This window comes from Mus pahari, chromosome 3 (assembly GCF_900095145.1).
Source record: "Mus pahari chromosome 3, PAHARI_EIJ_v1.1, whole genome shotgun sequence".
NCBI lineage: Eukaryota > Metazoa > Chordata > Mammalia > Rodentia > Muridae > Mus > Mus pahari.
The window spans coordinates 27,855,006-27,873,854 of record NC_034592.1 but is presented as its reverse complement, the minus strand read 5'-3'; the positions used below and the strand labels follow the sequence as shown (position 1 = coordinate 27,873,854).

The 18,849-nt window shown below is 34.6% G+C and overlaps 1 protein-coding gene across 3 annotated transcripts in view; it reads left to right on the top strand.

Annotated features, from left to right (window-relative positions):
* The window catches only part of Lrp1b (LDL receptor related protein 1B), a 1,962,444-nt gene that overhangs the window by 1,882,547 nt on the left and 61,048 nt on the right, over positions 1 to 18,849 (top strand). For all 3 annotated transcript variants that reach the window (XM_021192210.2, XM_029535926.1, XM_029535925.1), the window contains exons 80-82: positions 10,058 to 10,174; positions 11,535 to 11,708; positions 13,326 to 13,451. In XM_021192210.2, coding sequence (XP_021047869.1) covers positions 10,058 to 10,174; positions 11,535 to 11,708; positions 13,326 to 13,451 — 417 coding nt within the window. The remainder of the gene's footprint in view (positions 1 to 10,057; positions 10,175 to 11,534; positions 11,709 to 13,325; positions 13,452 to 18,849) is intronic.

The following is an 18,849-nucleotide window of genomic DNA, read 5'->3' as shown; positions in this document are numbered from 1 at the left end:
TGGGGGCTGTGGGAGGTGGTAACTTAGGCAGGGGCCAGAGTTCCAGGAGCATGAGGGAACGCCTTCCGTGTCATGAAAGTGAGGTTCAGACCTCAGTTCAACTGGAGACCAGCCTGCAATTCCCCACAGGATTCAATGTGTCTTTTGAGTTTAGGAAAGTTTCTTTTATGAATGTGGGTGCCCTTGCATTTGGAACATGATGATCAAAATGGAGAGTTTCTTTTGGTGGATTTTTCTTTTGATAAACATGAAGTGTCATTCCCCATCTTGCTTGATGCCTTTTGGTTGAAAGTCTACTTTATTGGATATTAGGATGGCAACTGCTGCTTGTTTCTTGGGGCCATTTGTTTGGAAGACTTTTTTTCCCAGCCTTTTTCTCTGAGATAGTGACTTTGTTATTGAAGTATGTTTCTTATATGCAGCAAAAAGCTGGATCCTGCTTAACTTAGTCTGTTAACTTATGTCTTTTTATTGGGGAATTGAGTCTATTGATATTAAGAACTATTAAAGACAAATGTTAGCTCCTTTTATGTTTGTTGTTGTAGGTAGCATTATGTGCATGTGATTTTCTCCTTTTGGTTTTGTTGTGAGATAGCTAAATTCTTGATTTTTGTTTGTTTGTTTTTCTGTGTTATAGGTACTTGCCTTGCATTGGAGTTTTCCTTCTAGAATCCTCTTTAGGTCTGGTTTGGTAGATAGATATTGATTAAATTTGGTTTTGTCCTAGAATATTTTGATTTCTCCATCTATGATGAATGAGAGTTTTGGCATGCATAATAGCCTGAGCTGGTATTTGTGTTATCTAAGGTGTGCTTGACCTCTGTCCCAGCTCTTCTGGCTTCTAGGGTTTCTGGTGAGAAATCAGGTGTAATTCTGATAGCTCTGCCTTTATATGTTACTTTGTCTTTTTCTCTTACAGCTTTCAATATTTTTTCTTACTTATGTTTTTTTAATGTTATGATTATTATGTGACAAGAAGATTTTCTTTTGTGGTCAAATCTATTTGGTATTCTATTGACTTTTTGGACATTTATGGTAATCTCTTTAGGTTGTGGAAGTTTCTCTGATGATTTTGTTGACAATGTTGTCTGGTCCTTTGAGGTGGAATTCTTTGCTTTCTTCTATTCCAATTATTCTTAGATTTAGCCTTTTCATTGCTTCCTGGATTTCCTAAATGTTTTGGGTTAGGAGTTTTTTATGTTTTGAATTTTCTCTGACCATTGTGTTAATGTCTTCTAAGGTATCTTCCATAACTGTTATTCTCTCTTCTATCTATTATATTCTGTTATTAATGCTTGCATTTGTAGTTCCTGACCTCTTTCCCAGGTTTTTCCGTTTCCAGGTTTGCATCCGCTTATGTTTTCTTTACTGTTTCTACTTCCACTTTTAGGTCTTAGAATGCTTTGTTCAATTCCTTCACCTATTTGTGTTTTCCTCTTTAAGGACTTCTAACTGTTAAACTGTGTTTTCCTTTATTTCTTTCAGTGACTTATTTATATCCTCCTTAAAAGGCTCTATTATCTTCAGGAGATAGGATTTTAGGTTGGCATCCTGGTTTTCAGGAGTTTTGTTGTATCTGGGGCTTGCTTTGTGGCAGAGCTGGGTTCTAATGATGGTAAAGTATAATGGCTTCTGCTGCTTATGGCCTTAAGCATGCCTTTTACCATCTGGTTATCCCTGGTGTTTGCTCAGCTGGGAATCTCTGTCTGGAGCCTGGTTTCTGTGTCCCTGGCTGGCTGCAGGTCTCTTGGGAGCCTTGTGGCCCTAGCTATATTGACCTTCTTGGAAGCCTTCAGTTTGTGTGGTCTTTGGAGAGGCATACATGCCTGTGATCCGTTGCCCTGGGTGCAGCTGATCTCTTGGGAGGCCTTCAGACTGTGTGGTCTGTTGCCCACTGTGCAGTAAATATTCAGGGAGGCTTTCAGGCTGAAAGGACTTCCGAGGAGCAGATAAGCTGATGATCTTCTTCAACAGTAGGCACAGGCTGGAAAAGGGGAGTAGTTCAAGTTGGGGAGAGGGTGGTGATTGATTCTGAGCTCACTGAGATCCTTAGAGTTCCAGCTGCTGTAGTTGTCTGAGAGGATCCCTTACCTGTTCCCCTGCATGCAGATATTCTGGGAGGCCTTCAGACTGTGGTATCTTCACAGGAGGAACAAACTGATCATCCGCCCCAGCAGAAGGCACAGGCCTGAATAAAGCTATTTTCTGGGTTTATGTGATATTTTTATTCCTCTATTCCTATTATTCATAGGTATTGATTTCATCATATTGTTTCAGAATTCTTGGATGTTTTGAGGCAGGATTTTTTTTTTTTTGATTTAGTATTTTCTTTGACTGATGCATCCATATCTTCCATCATACCTTTAATTATTGAGATTCTCTCATTCATCCTGTATATTATGTTGTCACTGTTCTTATTCCTTAGATTCTCTCTATTTATGTTCCATTTTCATGTCTTTAACAGGATAACTGTTTCTTTCAATTGTTCATTATTTATTATTATTATTATTATTATTGTTGTTGTTGTTCTCTAAGGGATTTAATAATTTTCTCCAAATGTTTGTTTTCCTTAATTCCTTTAAAGATTTTATTTATTTCCTCTTCAAGTTTTTTTTTGTTTTTTTTTTAATGCTTCAGCTATGTTTTATTATTCAAGACCTGCTGTGGTAGGATAGCTAGACTCTGGTGGAGTCCTACTTCCCTGGCTATTATTGATGGCTTTCTTCTGCTGGAATCTAGGTATCTGTATTTGAGGTGATTGTAGGTCTAGGTTGCTGATTTTGTATTTGTCTTGGTTTGGTGGGAATTTTGTTTCTTGGTTTATGTTGCCTCTCTGGATTTTCAGAGTGTGTGTTGACTGAGTCGTCCTGTTTTACTTAATTGTCCAGACAGTGTATTTATGGGGTAATACTTGCAGGGGGTTTTAAGGCTTGTCTTCTGGCAGGCCCGGCTTGTGGTTGAGCAAGAGATAATTTGGTGATGTTGCAGTCTGGGACACAGTGACAAGGTGAAAGGGAAAAGGCAGGGGGATTCATAGGTGAGTTGGAATGTGGGGAGGGAAGAAGGATGCAGCTGATATTCTGTTCTGACCAAAAATTGAGTCTGGAGATTGTGAGAGATGTCTGGTTGTAGCCTATCTAGTTTTCTGGCAGGTATAGCGTGTGGTGTGGTGTAACGGGATATTTGCTGGGGTCAGGAGACTGTGACACAGGAATCAGATAGGAAAGAAAGACTAGGGTCTATGGGATCCATATAGGCATGGAAATTGGGGAGGAGAAGCTGCAGCTGGTGTTCTGCTGTAGCACCAAGTGTGACCCTGAGAATAGGCTCTGGGGTTATAGAGAGTAGGTGAGGTCTAGGTTCAGCTTATCTGGTCTTTTGGCAGCTATAGTCTGTGGTGAAATAGGGGCTATTTAGTGGAGTTGGGGACTGGGATTTGTCCCAGGAGGGCAGGAGGGCAGGAGAGCAGGAAGGTCAGTGAAATTCATAATAGGCATGCACAGAGGGGAGGTAAAGCTGCAGCTGGTGTTCTGTTGCAGCTGGTGGTATGTTCTGAACCTAATTTAGCTTTCATAAATAGCACCCTAATAGAAAGTGATAATGAACTACTATGAACTAACTGTTCCTAATTTACATGTATGTATATAAGGATATATATATATATATATATATATATATATATATATATATGTATATTAATAGAAAGTTATACTGGGATACTTTATATCAGAATACATTCACTGTTAATGTATTGCTAATATTTCAGACTTATAATTTTTCTCCATTTTCTTGGTGTATATAAAAATTTGTTATAACCTCAATGTCAGACATCATATAAAATGCATAGCTATTTTAAAGTCTCTTTGTATCCACATACTTTAGTTCTTTATATGTTGTAGTTTTATAAAAATGTTGCATTTCTGTTATGCATTTAGAGTAAAATATATAATACTAAATATGTGACATATAGTTCATTCATTTATGGCTTATACTTTAAAGATAATATCAACTAGGTGAACTTTTGGAATAGAAATCAACCTGTCTCTGCACAATTATGTGATGTCTGTATATATTTGGTGCAGCAGTCTACACTCTAATCAAATAGCTTAATACCAGATCTCGTATTGCAAAAATTGCCACCATCATGAAATAAAAGTTTGTGACATCTGTTGGCACTCTAGCAGCTTTGCCTTTAATGTTACAATGTTAAGCCTAATTAATATTCTGTATGTCAAATGTTGTAAATTATCCCAAAACATAATCAATATTCTCTATGGTCATAAATATTTATACATGAAAATTATATCTAAGTGTGTATGCAAATATAAATAATATAGTTTAGATTCTGAATAATTACATTTATCAAAATATATAAATGAAGAATACAAAAATAAGTATTTGCTAGTATTTAAGACTGTTGAACACTGAACCTGGAACTTGCCATTTCAATTAAGCAGACAGAGATTACATAAATCACAAAAATTGAAAGGTACTATCAGTACCCTTTAAAATATAGGCCAGTCATATGCTTAATCTGAATGGATAATAGAAATGTAATATTTCTATAACAACACAACATATAGAAAAATATGCAAATAATTATGAGACATGTTAGCTACTCATGTTAATGTTATGTATAAATTTGGTCTTAGAATAAATATTTATGTACACATCAATATTTACGTACACAAAGAAAATGGTGATATAAATTACTATAAATAAGTTAAAGTATTAAGAATACATAAACAATAAATGTATTTCTAAGCAAAGGCATCTCAGTGGACATATTTGTATAAGCACCCCATCTCCCATTCTTCTATATATAAAGTGTGAATACATACCATACAAAGCAGTAGTTCATGACATTTCATTATCATTTTCTATTAGTGTGAAATTTTTGAAAGTTAAAGTATCTTTGATTTAAGTATCTTTGAAAACTTCAGAGTTAAAATAATTTTAATATCCCTAAAATATAATGGATGCCTAGGCATCATGTACAATACTATGCTGAAAGAACTCTGGGAATGATATACTGCTGTTCTGCATTACAATCTACTGAGCTGCGGTCTGTATCCTTTATGATCTTTTCAGGGTGTAATAATTTTAAACTTGATTAACCTGAGAAAGAACAACAACAATAGTGAAGTTAATTCAGGAAAGGGAAAGTCTGATTTCATAGACAGAAACCTCCAGGTTACTAAGGAAGGGGGAGTGTAGGGGAGCCAGTCTTCCTCTGAGATGTACCCCAACATATTTGCCAATACAACATGGTCATCCGTGAAGTCATATGCATAGAAACAAAACTAAATGCTAAACTCAGCATTTACATATATATATATAAAATCAACAAAGATGAAGCAGGAGATCAAGAATGAGGCAGGGGGACATGAAGGAGATTGGAAGGAGAACAAGTAGGAGGAAGATGATGCAAATGTAATTTAAATTTAGAAAATATAAGGTTAGATTTATAAATACAGCATTTTATTTTAAATATTCTATACTTCTATTAATTTCATAACATATATATGTCATTTTCAGTTCAGACAAAAACATTATTTTCTGAAGTGTTTTATTTTATTGCGATTGGCAGTTTACTAAAAACAAGGAGATTTTTTTCAAGATGGACATGGACTTGCTATTTCATGTAAACTTGACTTTTAATGCTATCATAAGAAAAGTTTGTTGATTCCTTTATTAGCTTTCTAATTTAAAAGACTATTTTTTTTTCTGTTTAACTAAAGGACTTAAGAAAAAGCACAATCGCTGATTTAAGGATTATTTGTAATCTAAGTTCCACTTTTACAAAACTTTTGTTCTTCGTTGTAGAGTTTCTATTTTTTCATAATTCTATTCAATAGTCCACTTCTTGGCAAGAGATGATATGGTCATGTGTACTTGTAAAAAAAAAAAAAACATGATACCTGTACTCTGTCACTTGTTTACTCTCTTCCATAATAAGCAAGTATAATCTAAAAATGAAAAACTAATTTAACTGGGGAAAAGTTTTGCTTTATTTACCTCTTCAGTCTATTAAATTCACAGAGGTGCAAGGTGGTTATGCTTTCTTCCCCAAGGCTGGACTTAATATCAACAGTGGAAACCTGGATCATTTCAGAGCTCATATCACCCAGAAGCAACAGCAGTTTAAAAACACCAAGCTCCATGGCACAGCCTCCACTTTAAGTCATGTTGCACTATTCCTAAGAGATTAGCTAGGCAAAGAATTTCTCTCTGTATTATTTAAGTATTAACACATTTCTATACTTCGGTTATATTTCAATAAGAACTACATAATGATTTAAAGATCATTATGACACTGCTTTTAATGCATTTGTGCTTTTCTTTTATACTGACTGTTTAAGTCTAGAAGTTTTGCCTAATCCAAAATTGTCTTTTATTCAATGGACCTTCACATGGAGGCATATCAACACTTTATGATATCAATCTGCTAAATTCATATTAATTGAAGGTGGATACTGTATTCAGTGAAAAGACTACCACACAAACTAGACATCTGAAATAAGACTCACTCCAGTATTCATGTGTCATAAATGATATTACTTTTTTACACTTGAATAGCTTTACTTTTTAACCTAGAGTATACATTGATGGTATCTTTGCAAGAATATATGGGCAGAACTTCGATTTGTAAAATCAATAACAGGAGAAACAACTTGTTTTTAAACTTTTCTTTTCTATATTATTTTTAAATTTTTTAATTATTTATTTTATTTTATTTATTACATCCCAAATGTGGCCCCATTTCAGTCTCTCATTCCAAGAATTCTTCATCCCATTCCCCTTCCCCTTTGCATCTGAAAGAGTGTCCCCAATCCTCCCCCTCCCCCTGGCAGTAAACTTCCCTAGGGCATCAAGTCTCTACATGATTAGGCACATCCTCTCCCAATGAGGCCAGATAAGACAGTTCTCTGCTACATGTGTGCCAGGAGCCTCAGCCCAGCCCATATATGTTCCTCAGCTGTTGGCTAAATCTCTCAGAGTTCTGAGGGGTCTAGAATAGTTGACCCTGTTGGTCTTCCTATGGGGTTGCCATCCCCTTCAGTTCCTTCAATCTTTCCCCTAACGTTTCCACAAGGGTCCTAGACCTCCATCCAATGGTTGACTATCAGTATCTGCATCGGTTTCAGATATCTGCAGGTGGAGGCTCTCACAGGACAGCCATGCTAGGCTACTGTCTGTAAGGACAGGATAGCATCAGTAATAGTTTCAGGGTTTGCTTCTTCCCTGTGGGATGGATGGCAGGTTGTGCCAGTCACAGACATTCTTTCCTTGAGTCTCTGACTACTTTTGTCCCTGCATTTCTTTCAGCCGGGAACAATTGTGGGTCAAGAATTTTGAAGGTAGTTTGGTGCCCTACTCCTCCATTGGGGTCCATGTCTAACTATTGGAGGTGGGCTCTTCAAGTTGTCTCCCCACTGTTAGGCATTTCATTTAAGGTTAACCCAGTGAGTTCTGGAAGCCTCTCACATTCCAGGTCTCTGAGTCTTTCTAGAGATTGCCCCCACTGCCACCCCCATCTTGGCACCTGTAATTATATTCATTCTCTTGGTCCTCTGCTCTTTTATCATGTCTCCCCCCATACCTGATCCTACTCCCCTTTTCTTCTCTTCATCCCCTCTCCCAATCAGGTCCCTCCCTCCCTCTGGCACCTATGATTTTTGTTCCCCTTCTAAATAGAAGTGAAGCATCCTCACTTGAGGCTTCCTTCTTGTTTAATTTCTTAGAGTCTGTGGTTTATAGAATGTATTTTCTATACTTCTTTGTTAATATCAACTTATCAGTAATTATATGCCATGCATGTCCTTTTGGGTCTGGGTTACCTCAATCAGGATGATATGAAAAACAACCTTTTAATAAAATATTACTTTAATTCACTTTTGTGTACTCACAAAGACCTAGTATGAAAGTGATGATGAGCTGAGCAGTCTTGGACTGGCCTGAATGAGAGAAACAGCAGCTAACTTTTGAGAAACTTGATGTCCCATGGAGTTGGGAGATTTGGGGGGTGGGGGTAGGGGTGGTGGGGACATCCTCTTGGAGACAAGGAAAGGAAAAATGAGATAAGGATCTGTTGGAGGGTTAGGGTTAGACTATTAAAAAAGATTAAATAATAATAGTGAAGGAGAAGGAAGACAAAGAAGAAGAAGAAGAAGAAGAAGAAGAAGAAGAAGAAGAAGAAGAAGAAGAAGAAGAAGAAGAAGAAGAAGAAGAAGAAGAAGAAGAAGAAGAAGAAGAAGAAGAAGAGGAGGAAGAGGGGAGGAGGAGGAGGAGGAGGAGGAGGAGGAGGAGGAGAAGGAGGAGAAGGAGAAGGAGAAGGAGAAGGAGAAGGAGAAGAAGGAGAAGGAGAGAGAAGAAGGAGAAGAAGAAGAAGACGACGACGACGACTAAACCTCACATCAGGACTTTAATTCTCATTCTCTTCTATCTTTATTATCAATTTTTGGTTGCCTTAAGCTGAAGTATACACATAGGTGTCACTCCACACTCAGAGAAGTTCTTTTTTTTTAATGTATTTTATTAGATATTTTCTTCATTTACATTTTAAATGCTATCCCAAATGTCCCCTATACCCTCCCCGTGCCCTGTTCCCCTACCCACTCATTCCCACTTCTTGACCCTGGCCTTCCCCAGTACTGGGGCATATAAAGTTTGTAAGACCAAGGGGCCTCTCTTCCCAATGATGACCAACTAGGCCATCTTCTGCTACATATGCAGCTAGAGACACGAGCTCTGGTGGGTACTGGTTAGTTTATATTGTTGTTCTACCTATAGGGTTGCAGATCCCTTCAACTCCTTGGGTACTTTCTCTAGCTCCTCCATTGGGGGCTCTGTGTTCTATCCTATAGATGACTATGAGCATTCACTTCTGTATTTGCCAGGCACTGGTATAGACTCACTAGAGATAGCTATATCAGAGTAGTTCTTAATGGTTTCATTTTACCTAAAGTCCATGCATATGTTGGATTCTGGGTTCTAGAGTTTCAAAAAGAGATTTAAAATAATGTTGGTTATACCAAGTTTAAATCTCTGTGGTACAGAAATCTTCTATTACTCAAGACAAAAACTGAAATATTAGATAAAATCTTAATAAACTAGCTATAATTAAGAATTCAGTAAATATGAACGGGATGGTTAAAGTGTCCTCACCTGTTTAAATAAGTTTATTCTAATCACTTATTAAATAAATGTTACTTAATCTGAACTCATGTTTTCAAGTTTAAAGGTAGAGAATTTCATTTTTACTTACTTTCTACAGTACTGGGATATATAGTGGATTAATTTTATGATTGTTTTTTGTGTTTGTTTTACTTATGACTTTACATCCCACTCGCTGCCCTCCTCCTGGCCAATCCCACCTACAATACTTTCCTCATCCCTGTTTCCCTTCTCCTCTGAGCAGTTGCCTGCCCCCCCCCCACATACACACTGGGTATTTCCCCACCAATGTATTTCAAGTTTCTTTGATGCTATTCACTTCCTTTCCCACTGAGCCCAGACAAGGCATCCCAGTTAGTACACATTCCGCATATAGTCAACAACTTTTGGGATAACCTCTGCTTCAGTTGTTCAGGACCCACATTAGGACCAAGCTGCACATCTGCTACATATGTGTGGGGAGGTCTAGGTCCAGCCTATGCATGTTCTTTTGTTGGTGGTTCAGATTCTGTGAGCCTCAAGGGTCCAGGTTAATTGGTTTTGTTGGTCTTCCTATGGAGTTTCTATCCCCTTAGCAGCTACAAATCTTCGTCTTCCTCTTCCTCTTCCCTAAGGGTCCCCAATCTCCATCCACTGTTTACCTGTGGGTACCTGCATCTGTCTAACTCAACTGATGAGTGAAGCCTTTCAGGGGACAGTCATACTAGACTCCTATCTGCAAGTATAATAGAGTATCATTAACAGTATCAGGGATTGGTACTAGGGAATTTTATATTTCTTAAAGAAAAATACTTAACAAGATTAAACATTGAAACAAAAACTTCATAGTAAGTAACCTCGGTTTCTTTGTATGTCTTGTCTCTGCATCTTGGTTTCTCAGGTCTGACTGTTGATCACTTTGGTGAACGCATCTACTGGGCAGACTTTGAGCTCTCCATCATTGGCAGTGTCCTGTATGATGGTTCCAGTCCAGTGGTCTCTGTCAGCAGCAAGCAAGGTTTGCAGAGTACTTTTGTTATTGTGACTACTAATTCATGACACAGACATAGATTTATAGAAATTTTGCAACTTAGATTTCCTCTAGTTCTTTCAAATTTCAGTGTTTATACTAATTGAAATCTTCAACCCTACGGCAATATTGAAGAGACCAGGGTAGAGAACTCCTCAGCTTGAATAAACACGAGTACTTATTGTCCATGTTCTGAAATTATTTCATTCTGTAAGTCACTTATGATTAGTGTTGGCCAACACCAAATTCTTTTGAAATTGTGATGATGGGCACAAGGAAACATGCTCTCATGAGTTCTTCATTATGTACATGGTTATTAGGCCAAGTGACAAGTTTGGTAGTAACCAGAACCCCTCCCATCAAAATGCAGGATCTGCTGTGCCATTTTCCTCTCTTCTTTCTAAACATCTCCTATATTGTTTTCTCCTTTTCTGGTTCATTCTGATTGCCTCACATTTTTCCCTGGCTGTCAACTATATTTTCTCTATTTTTGTTCCATTGTCTTTCTATTCCTTTTCTTAGGTCTTTCCAAAATTTAGCACAAGTGCAATGTAAAAGTAAAAAGATAAGACTGTTACTATTATGTTAACTAAATGTAACTTTGATTCACGTAGTTTTATAATAAAAATGAGAAAGATGAAACAATAATTGAATGACAAATTGATGGTCTGTGATTAGACCGTGCATTCATTTTACTGCTAATGTCATTACTTTGTCTGTTCAGTTGCCATTCTTGGATATTTACAAAATATACTTTTACTTTAGTCTGGTGTAGTGTTGCAAGGATAGTGAGAACTTGGAGAAATATATATATATACACATATATATACACATATATATATATACATATTTGTATGTATATACATATACATACAAATATGTATATATATGTGTATATACATATATATATTTCTGTAATTACATGATAAACCACTAAAACAGATGATAAAATTCAATTTAAAACTTAATCCATGAGAAGTTTCTTCGGAATGAGGCATGCCTTTGTTCTTGCAAACATCATGGTAGAGACAATTACTTGGCATATAATAACCTCAAGCAATTTTAGGTGAAGCTGAAAAACAGTATGGAAATGTTTGTTCAATATGTTGTGAGTGACATATTTATAACCTGGCAGCTATCATTACAAGTTATTTTTAATACTGAATTGACAAATAAAATCATAATTGGATCTTGGATTAATCTAGACATTTATGAAGTTTAAGTGTTTATACAACTTGTATTAGTAAATATTTATTGTAAAATATAACTGTTTCATCATGCTATGATCGTATAAGGTAGTTTGATGGTGCTCATACTGGAATTCTTTCCTCATTCTCGAACATTCCAGGTTTGTTGCATCCTCACAGAATTGATGTCTTTGAAGATTATATATATGGAGCAGGACCTAAAAATGGTATATTCAGAGTTCAAAAATTTGGTCACGGCTCAGTAGAGGTCCTAGCTTTAGGCATTGACAAAACAAAGAGCATTTTGGTATCACATCGATATAAACAACTAAACTGTGAGTAAAATATTTCAAACCTTTTTATGTCTCTTAAAATAATATATCTATAATTATGGTAACTATGTCTGTATTTCTAGCATACTTGCTAAGTTTGCCTTGGTTTCTCCAGAAATTTTAAATCAGCAACCCACTTTTGCTATAAGCGATGTGAACACACTACTGCATTTTCCTAAGATTAAAGTTGTTCATTAAAAAATATTTTTAAAACTTGTAAATATATGAATCAACCATGAAGTTATAAACAGTCATCAGTAGTCAGTTCACAATACTGTTATTAACAACCATTGACTATATATCAATAACACTACAGCTTCAAGTATGTTCAGAGACCTCTTCCAAGAATTGTATCTTCTCTGATTTGTTGTTTATCATTTTTTATAAACATAGATCTTCAACCTAGAAAGAATTTATTAAATAAATCATTGAGAATTGAGATGTGAAGCGATGTTTCAAACTCACTCAAGAATAAAAGTAGGATTGAAATTTTAAAATGATGTACACATAAGTGTTAATTAAATTGTTCCAATTTACTTACAGTCACTCCTTAAGGCAAATAAAAGATTTACACTGAATATTACAATTATTTGGAAAGACAACTATATTTATTCAAGTCATTGTGACAAAATTCTAGCAAGATATAAAATTCCTTAAATGCTTTCTGCCTAATTCATAATCACCAATGAGCATGGCGAAATCTGCAATCTAGAGTTAATTTATTCCTATCCTAAACATGGTAGTATATGGGCACTGGACCTTAACAGAAAGGTTCTGTGGTCTGGCTAGAATAGGAAACACCATGAATCACCTTTGACCACATAAGATGCTCATTAGGTTAAACCTTTTGGTATGATAAATCTAGTGCTTAGCCTCACATGTATGCAAACAACTACATAGTAAGCAGGGGACCATTTTAACACGTTTCAATTCATATCCCTTTTTAAATTTTGAACTTACAAAGGCATATGAATTTTGTGTCTTTGTGAATACCACTGTTAAGTTATTTTCGTTCATTAAACTGTATATTAACTAAAACTGTATGGTAATTGTAAATTAAGTTTTGGATCTCTAAACACTTCAGTAGGGGTGCATTTTTATGAGCAGGGAGGTCCACTGGAAATTTGAAATAGTGAGAGTTCAGCAAAATGCTCAGTTAATAACTCCTTGTCTTATAAGCTCAATTCCGACTAGCCAAGATTGAGTCTTGAATATGAAAACGCAATCACCAGAGCATTATTCAAAGTCATTCAGTGAAGAAAATATTCAACATAGATAATTGTATATGAACTGAACCAGAAAGGAAGCAGTGTAGCTTTCAATTCAAAACTAGACTAACTTTACGCAGAGGTAATCCTTAAGTTATGCCAAATGTATTAATTAAAAATTTTCAATTTATAATGGACTAATTCCCTATTAACAAGGTATTATATAATGATTTTTACTACTTATAAAATAAAATATGAATATTAAAATGTGAGAGCATCAGTTAAAAAATTGTTTTGCTTTTTTCTTCACATTGATAATTTATCATTTAAGCTTGCAGAATTTTATGCTTTTGAAACTTCTTTCAACCTTTATCTCACATGTTTCTGTTTTCCTTCATTTTGTTTCCATTAGTACCCAATCCTTGCTTGGATTTGTCATGTGACTTTCTCTGCTTACTGAATCCTTCTGGAGCCACATGTATCTGCCCAGAGGGAAAATATATGATGAATGGAACCTGCCATGATGACAGTCTGTTAGGTAGGTATTCACTGATATTCTATACAGTCAAATGAATTATTCTATAAACGGTGAGGATACATTTATGAGTTTTGTAACTAAGCAATGTTACCTTTCCTGTCAGTTCATCTACCTTACTGTCAGGGGCTCCTGGCCTTCTGTAAAAACAGTCCTCTCTACAGAAGGTTCTCTACCTCCTTGCCTGTGTCAACAGAACTCTATACATTCAACATGTGATCAATGGACCAACTGAATAGTTACTCTCAGAACCTAAATGTACAATTAATTACCTAAATGTACAATTAATTAGTTCTTGTTTTATAGATAATAATTTGAGGATGATGTTCCTATATTGACATAAATTCTAGCTTTAAATCCATTTATACATTCAATGTATTTATTTTTAATTCTTTTGATTATATTATGGAAGCAGGATATTAATTTGGAAAACAGAGTACTTTAGAAATTACCTTAAGTTTTCATGTGAAATATTATTTACATCAAGTACTATAAGAAATCAAAATAATACCAATATATATTTCAATTTTATAAGCAAGACATAACATTAATTTATAACCTAATTTAGAAGTAAAGCTGACAGTATTTCTTCATGTAGGTTATATTCTTGAAGTATGAATTTAGAATGAACAGCCATTTATCAGAAAGTGGTATTTTTAAAAGGTAAGATTCAAAACCGAACAGTAAGGTGAAATAGATAAGGAAAAGTTTTCTCTTCCATACCCTGTAGATAAAACCCTTGCAAACTTATGAAATTAGTCACAATTCTATTAAAAGAAAAACCCGTACTTACCAAATTTTATATCATAGACAAAAACAGCATGCTCCCGTGCATTTTTGGATCACAGCAAGCATTTTGGAATGAAAGATAAATTTAGGATGTCTTCACAGTAGGCTTTCTTACTTATTTGTTTTCTTCTGTAAGAATTCACTGCTCATTCAAGTATCATAGCTTCATCCTCATTTGCTCTCTCCAATCAGACTACTCGCTCTTTGTTTTCCAATGTGGGTGGTGGGTTGCATTCAGTTTAAACAACTTAGTTAGAAATAGTCTAAATCAAATATATTTTCCCTTTTGTAATGTCCACATTTTAAATACTGAATACACAAACCTGAGGAAATTAAAAGATGGAATGATGAATATTGAACACACATTAAGTGGTATTTATCTGCACAGCAGCAGCTGTTACAGTAGGGGCCGGCTTTCACTCCTCCTAGGATTAGGGTGATCATAAAGTTTGACTACCATGAGAATTTCCTATATGATATTATTTTGGATTTAGATTTAAACTGAAGACAGAGGAAACTCTGAAAGAACATGGAATTGGGGTATATAGAGGAAATCCTCAAACATCCATACTGTCAGGAAGAACAGAAACGTATGTGGGAAGGAAGTTTGCAGCTTCTAACAGAGAGCACCAGATCATTCCTGGTGACAACTGCTAATTGTCAGACAGTGAATGAACAGACTCTGTTACTGGCATATGATGACCCTCAAGCTTTGTTAATCTCCTATCATCTAGAGTACATATGACCTTATTTGTGCTGTGAAAATTAAGTATTTTCAGATATGACTACTTTTTTTTTCCCTGGTTAAGTGAAAGATCTGTACTGTGTGAGAGTTTGCAGTATATGCAAACACTCAGAAACTGAGTTTTTTAAAATGTCAACTACTACTTTCAAGTGAAAATATATTATCTCACTAGCCTCCCATCCATAAATCAATAAGCTGTGCCCTCACAGGAACTTCCTGTGTTCCATTTCTATTTAAGTATTCAAGTTTGTCTTTGTCTGTATAAATAAAACAATGTGCTAGGAGTACAAATAATATCTCTAAGTAATTTTTTGGTATAGGTAAGCCCATGTATCTCTTTGTCTGATATGCATGTTTGGTACAGCCTCGTTCTTCAGCTCTTCAAGTTAGTTACATTCCTTATTTACTATTGTTAAAAGATGAACACACAATATTTTAATTTTCATATAAGGATTTTAAATTCAATATTACCCAGCTTAGGTAGAACACTTGCTTGATTTTTTTTCTAAAGCTGATTATAGCTGTGGCAGCTTAGCTTCAGAATAATATTTAGTTAATGTAAGTACAACCTTCTGTTTTAATGTAGAACTATAATGGTAAGTTTGAAATGACTATAACTAAAGTTTCATTTTACCAGTGCCATGTGCTATTTTAAAATTGTTCATGTCTAATAAATCTTAATATTGGGAGATTCATTCCCCATCATGTGTAGATTTTAGATGCCTGTGTCATTCATGTATAATGTCTACAAATAGACATGGTTGGGAATTAATCTCCTCAAAATGTTTTAAATGATTATCTCTAGTATTCTTATTCAGAGCCCCTTTTAGGGTTTGTTTTTGTTTATTCTAAATGAGTTAGACATAATTTGGGATGCTATAAATTAAGCAAACAGATTACCACAGTGAATATTTGATCTCCCCATAGTCAACACACTGTAGAGAATCCCATGTTCCACTGCAATGGATACTTTATGTTAATATTGTCAGAGCTTTATTATTCTCACTTTCCCACCCTCTGCATGTATCACTGATTTCACTTTACTGTTCCCTCAGAATTTTTCCACCTTCATCCGCTATATATTGCTCTGCTTAGGTCATCCTCATTCTACACAACCAGTGTAATTCAAAAACATCTTATTCATCACTTTGATGCCAGTTAACAATCAGTTAGTACAATTAATCTCTAACTCTCTAGGCTCTTCAAAGTATTTATATCTGGGCAAATCTCTAAAACATAGTGGTTCTCTCATTCCATCTCTATCTCCTCAGAAACTTGCTTACTGTCAACATTCCTCCACACTCATTAACCCTGGTCTGATCAGACATTCTTTTACTCTATCCCAGGATCTAGATTTTACAAATACACTACCACTAGGTGCAGTGTTCCCAGTAAACCTCATGAACAGTCAAAAATTAATGTTCAGAAATAGTGTTATTTCAACAATTTATGGGATTCTACTAAGATACAATGTAAATCTAATTTTCAGTGCTTCAAAACTGTTCTTTTCTAAACAACATAGATAGATGGAATAACTATAGGCCATGCTGTTGCATGAATACATTCATTGTATATATAAGAAATTAATATATATATATATATATATATATATATATACATATGCATATATAGTTTTAAATGTTAATATTTGTCTCAATATTTTATTTAATTTAATACTCAGTACATTTGAATTTTGATTTTGACATTAAGCTCATTTATATAAATAAGCCAATCAAAGATTAGATAGATTACATCATATGGCTGGTAAATGACAGTAGAACAGAATAAAATACCAGAAAAATCAATGGGCAAAGCTAAGGTCACATAATTTTTGAAGATGGTTTAAACATGTAGTTGAAATTGATAGCCTGTTTATAAATGATGTTTATAAAACTGATTATATGTTTCCATAAAATGAAATTAGATACTTATTATTCACCCTGTATAAATATTATCTTAGTGATTATAAAGATTTAAATTAAAGATTCATAATATTGTAAAAGCTAAGGGAAACATAGAGAATAATCTTCAAGATATTGGGCTGGCAAGCAGATTGTGAATACCACGCAGGTACCACAGGAAGTAGACCCACAAATAAAATGAAGTTAAAAAATTGTTTCTACAAGATAAACCATCAGCAGAGTAGCAGAATCAAAAAAAATAAAATAAATAAAAAATAAAGAAAGAAAAAGGAAAGAAAAGAAAAACCTAAACCATTTATATTTCTTAATGGGAAATATATACAAAATTTACAAAGAAGTAGAAAATTAAATATTAAGGAAACAAACTGCCTCATAAAAAATTTATTAAATGTAATGAAAAAACTGTTTTCAAAATATAAAAACAAATTGACTCTAACTAATTTTAATGTGTTTAACAATCAAAGACATCAGGGAAAGTCAAAGCTATTTTGAGTACTATGTCATCTTAGAATAGCTAGCATAAAAAAAATTTATCTGACCACAACTGTTCAAAGGAAATGCAAAGAGAGAAATGCTTATTCAATGCTGATGGTGTATAAATTAATACCAACATTATGGAAATCAGCTTAGAGATGCCACAAAACATTTAAAAATAGAATTATTATATGACCCAAGAATACCACTCATTAGCATTGTTTTATTTATTTATTAATTTTTCTTTCCATGACAAAACACCATGACCAAGGCTTTATGTGTATGTATGTATACACACACACACACACACACACACACACACACACACACACACATACATATACATATTTAATTGGGCTTTCAGTTTCATGGCCTGAGAATCCACAATGGTTGAATGAAAGCATGGTGGCAGAAACAGCTGAGAGCTCACATCTCAAACATTAGGCATATAGAGATATAGGGACATAAGGACATAGAATAGACAAGCTTGAAATGATGTCTTTTAAAACATCCAAAACCATCCCTAGAGATACACCTCTTCCAGGAAGACCACACAATCTAATTCTTCCTAAACAGTTCTTCTAACTTGGGACCTATTATGTCTCATATTATGTGAGGTGATCCAAATTCAGAAAGGAATAACGAAATCTGTCTGTTCTCCCTCATATGTGAATTCTAACTTATAAGAGAAATGTACTCATATAAAATGTGGGAATGAATTTCAAAATCTGAGAAAGGAGATGATAGAGAGTAATATTAGGTGATGATTAAGAATAGGCGAAAGGAAACATGATTAATTATAGGGACATGAAGCAAATATTTTTCTAGTTCAAGGTGCATATATAAATTCACTTTGCTCTCCAAAACCTCCAGTGAGTATTACTTCTCTGAGGCAGTGCTGAAAAAAAAAATGGCCCTTCTTTTGAATTCCACTGAACATCATTGCTCTAGGAATTAGTCACGGATAATAACTGAGTACTTGTATCACATTGACCCACTTAGGAAAAGTGACTTTTTTGAAATTAGGTCTGTGGTGAGTAGTTATTCAAATTGCACTCTTTTTCTCTTCTATTAAAACTGCATCAAACATTATTTTACAATGTTATATAACATGTCATTTATATTTTGCTTAATAAATAATACTAAAAAGAAAATTATCTGTGTAAAATACATTGTATCTAGGAATTTTTGGTTAGTAATTATAAATAAAAAGATTAATAACACATTTTAAGAAGTAAATGTATATTAATATTTGCTTTTACCTACTGCATATTTGCTCTACTTTCAAGTTTCATGTTTTGTAAAAAGAAAAATCTAATATTCAAATATATGTACTTCTTAGTAATATTTGAAACATTCCTAAACAACATTTTTTTTTTTTTATTATTTTCTTTATTTACATTTCAAATGCTATCCCGAAAGATTCCCATACCCCTCCCCCCACCTCTGTTCCCCTACCCACCCACTCCCA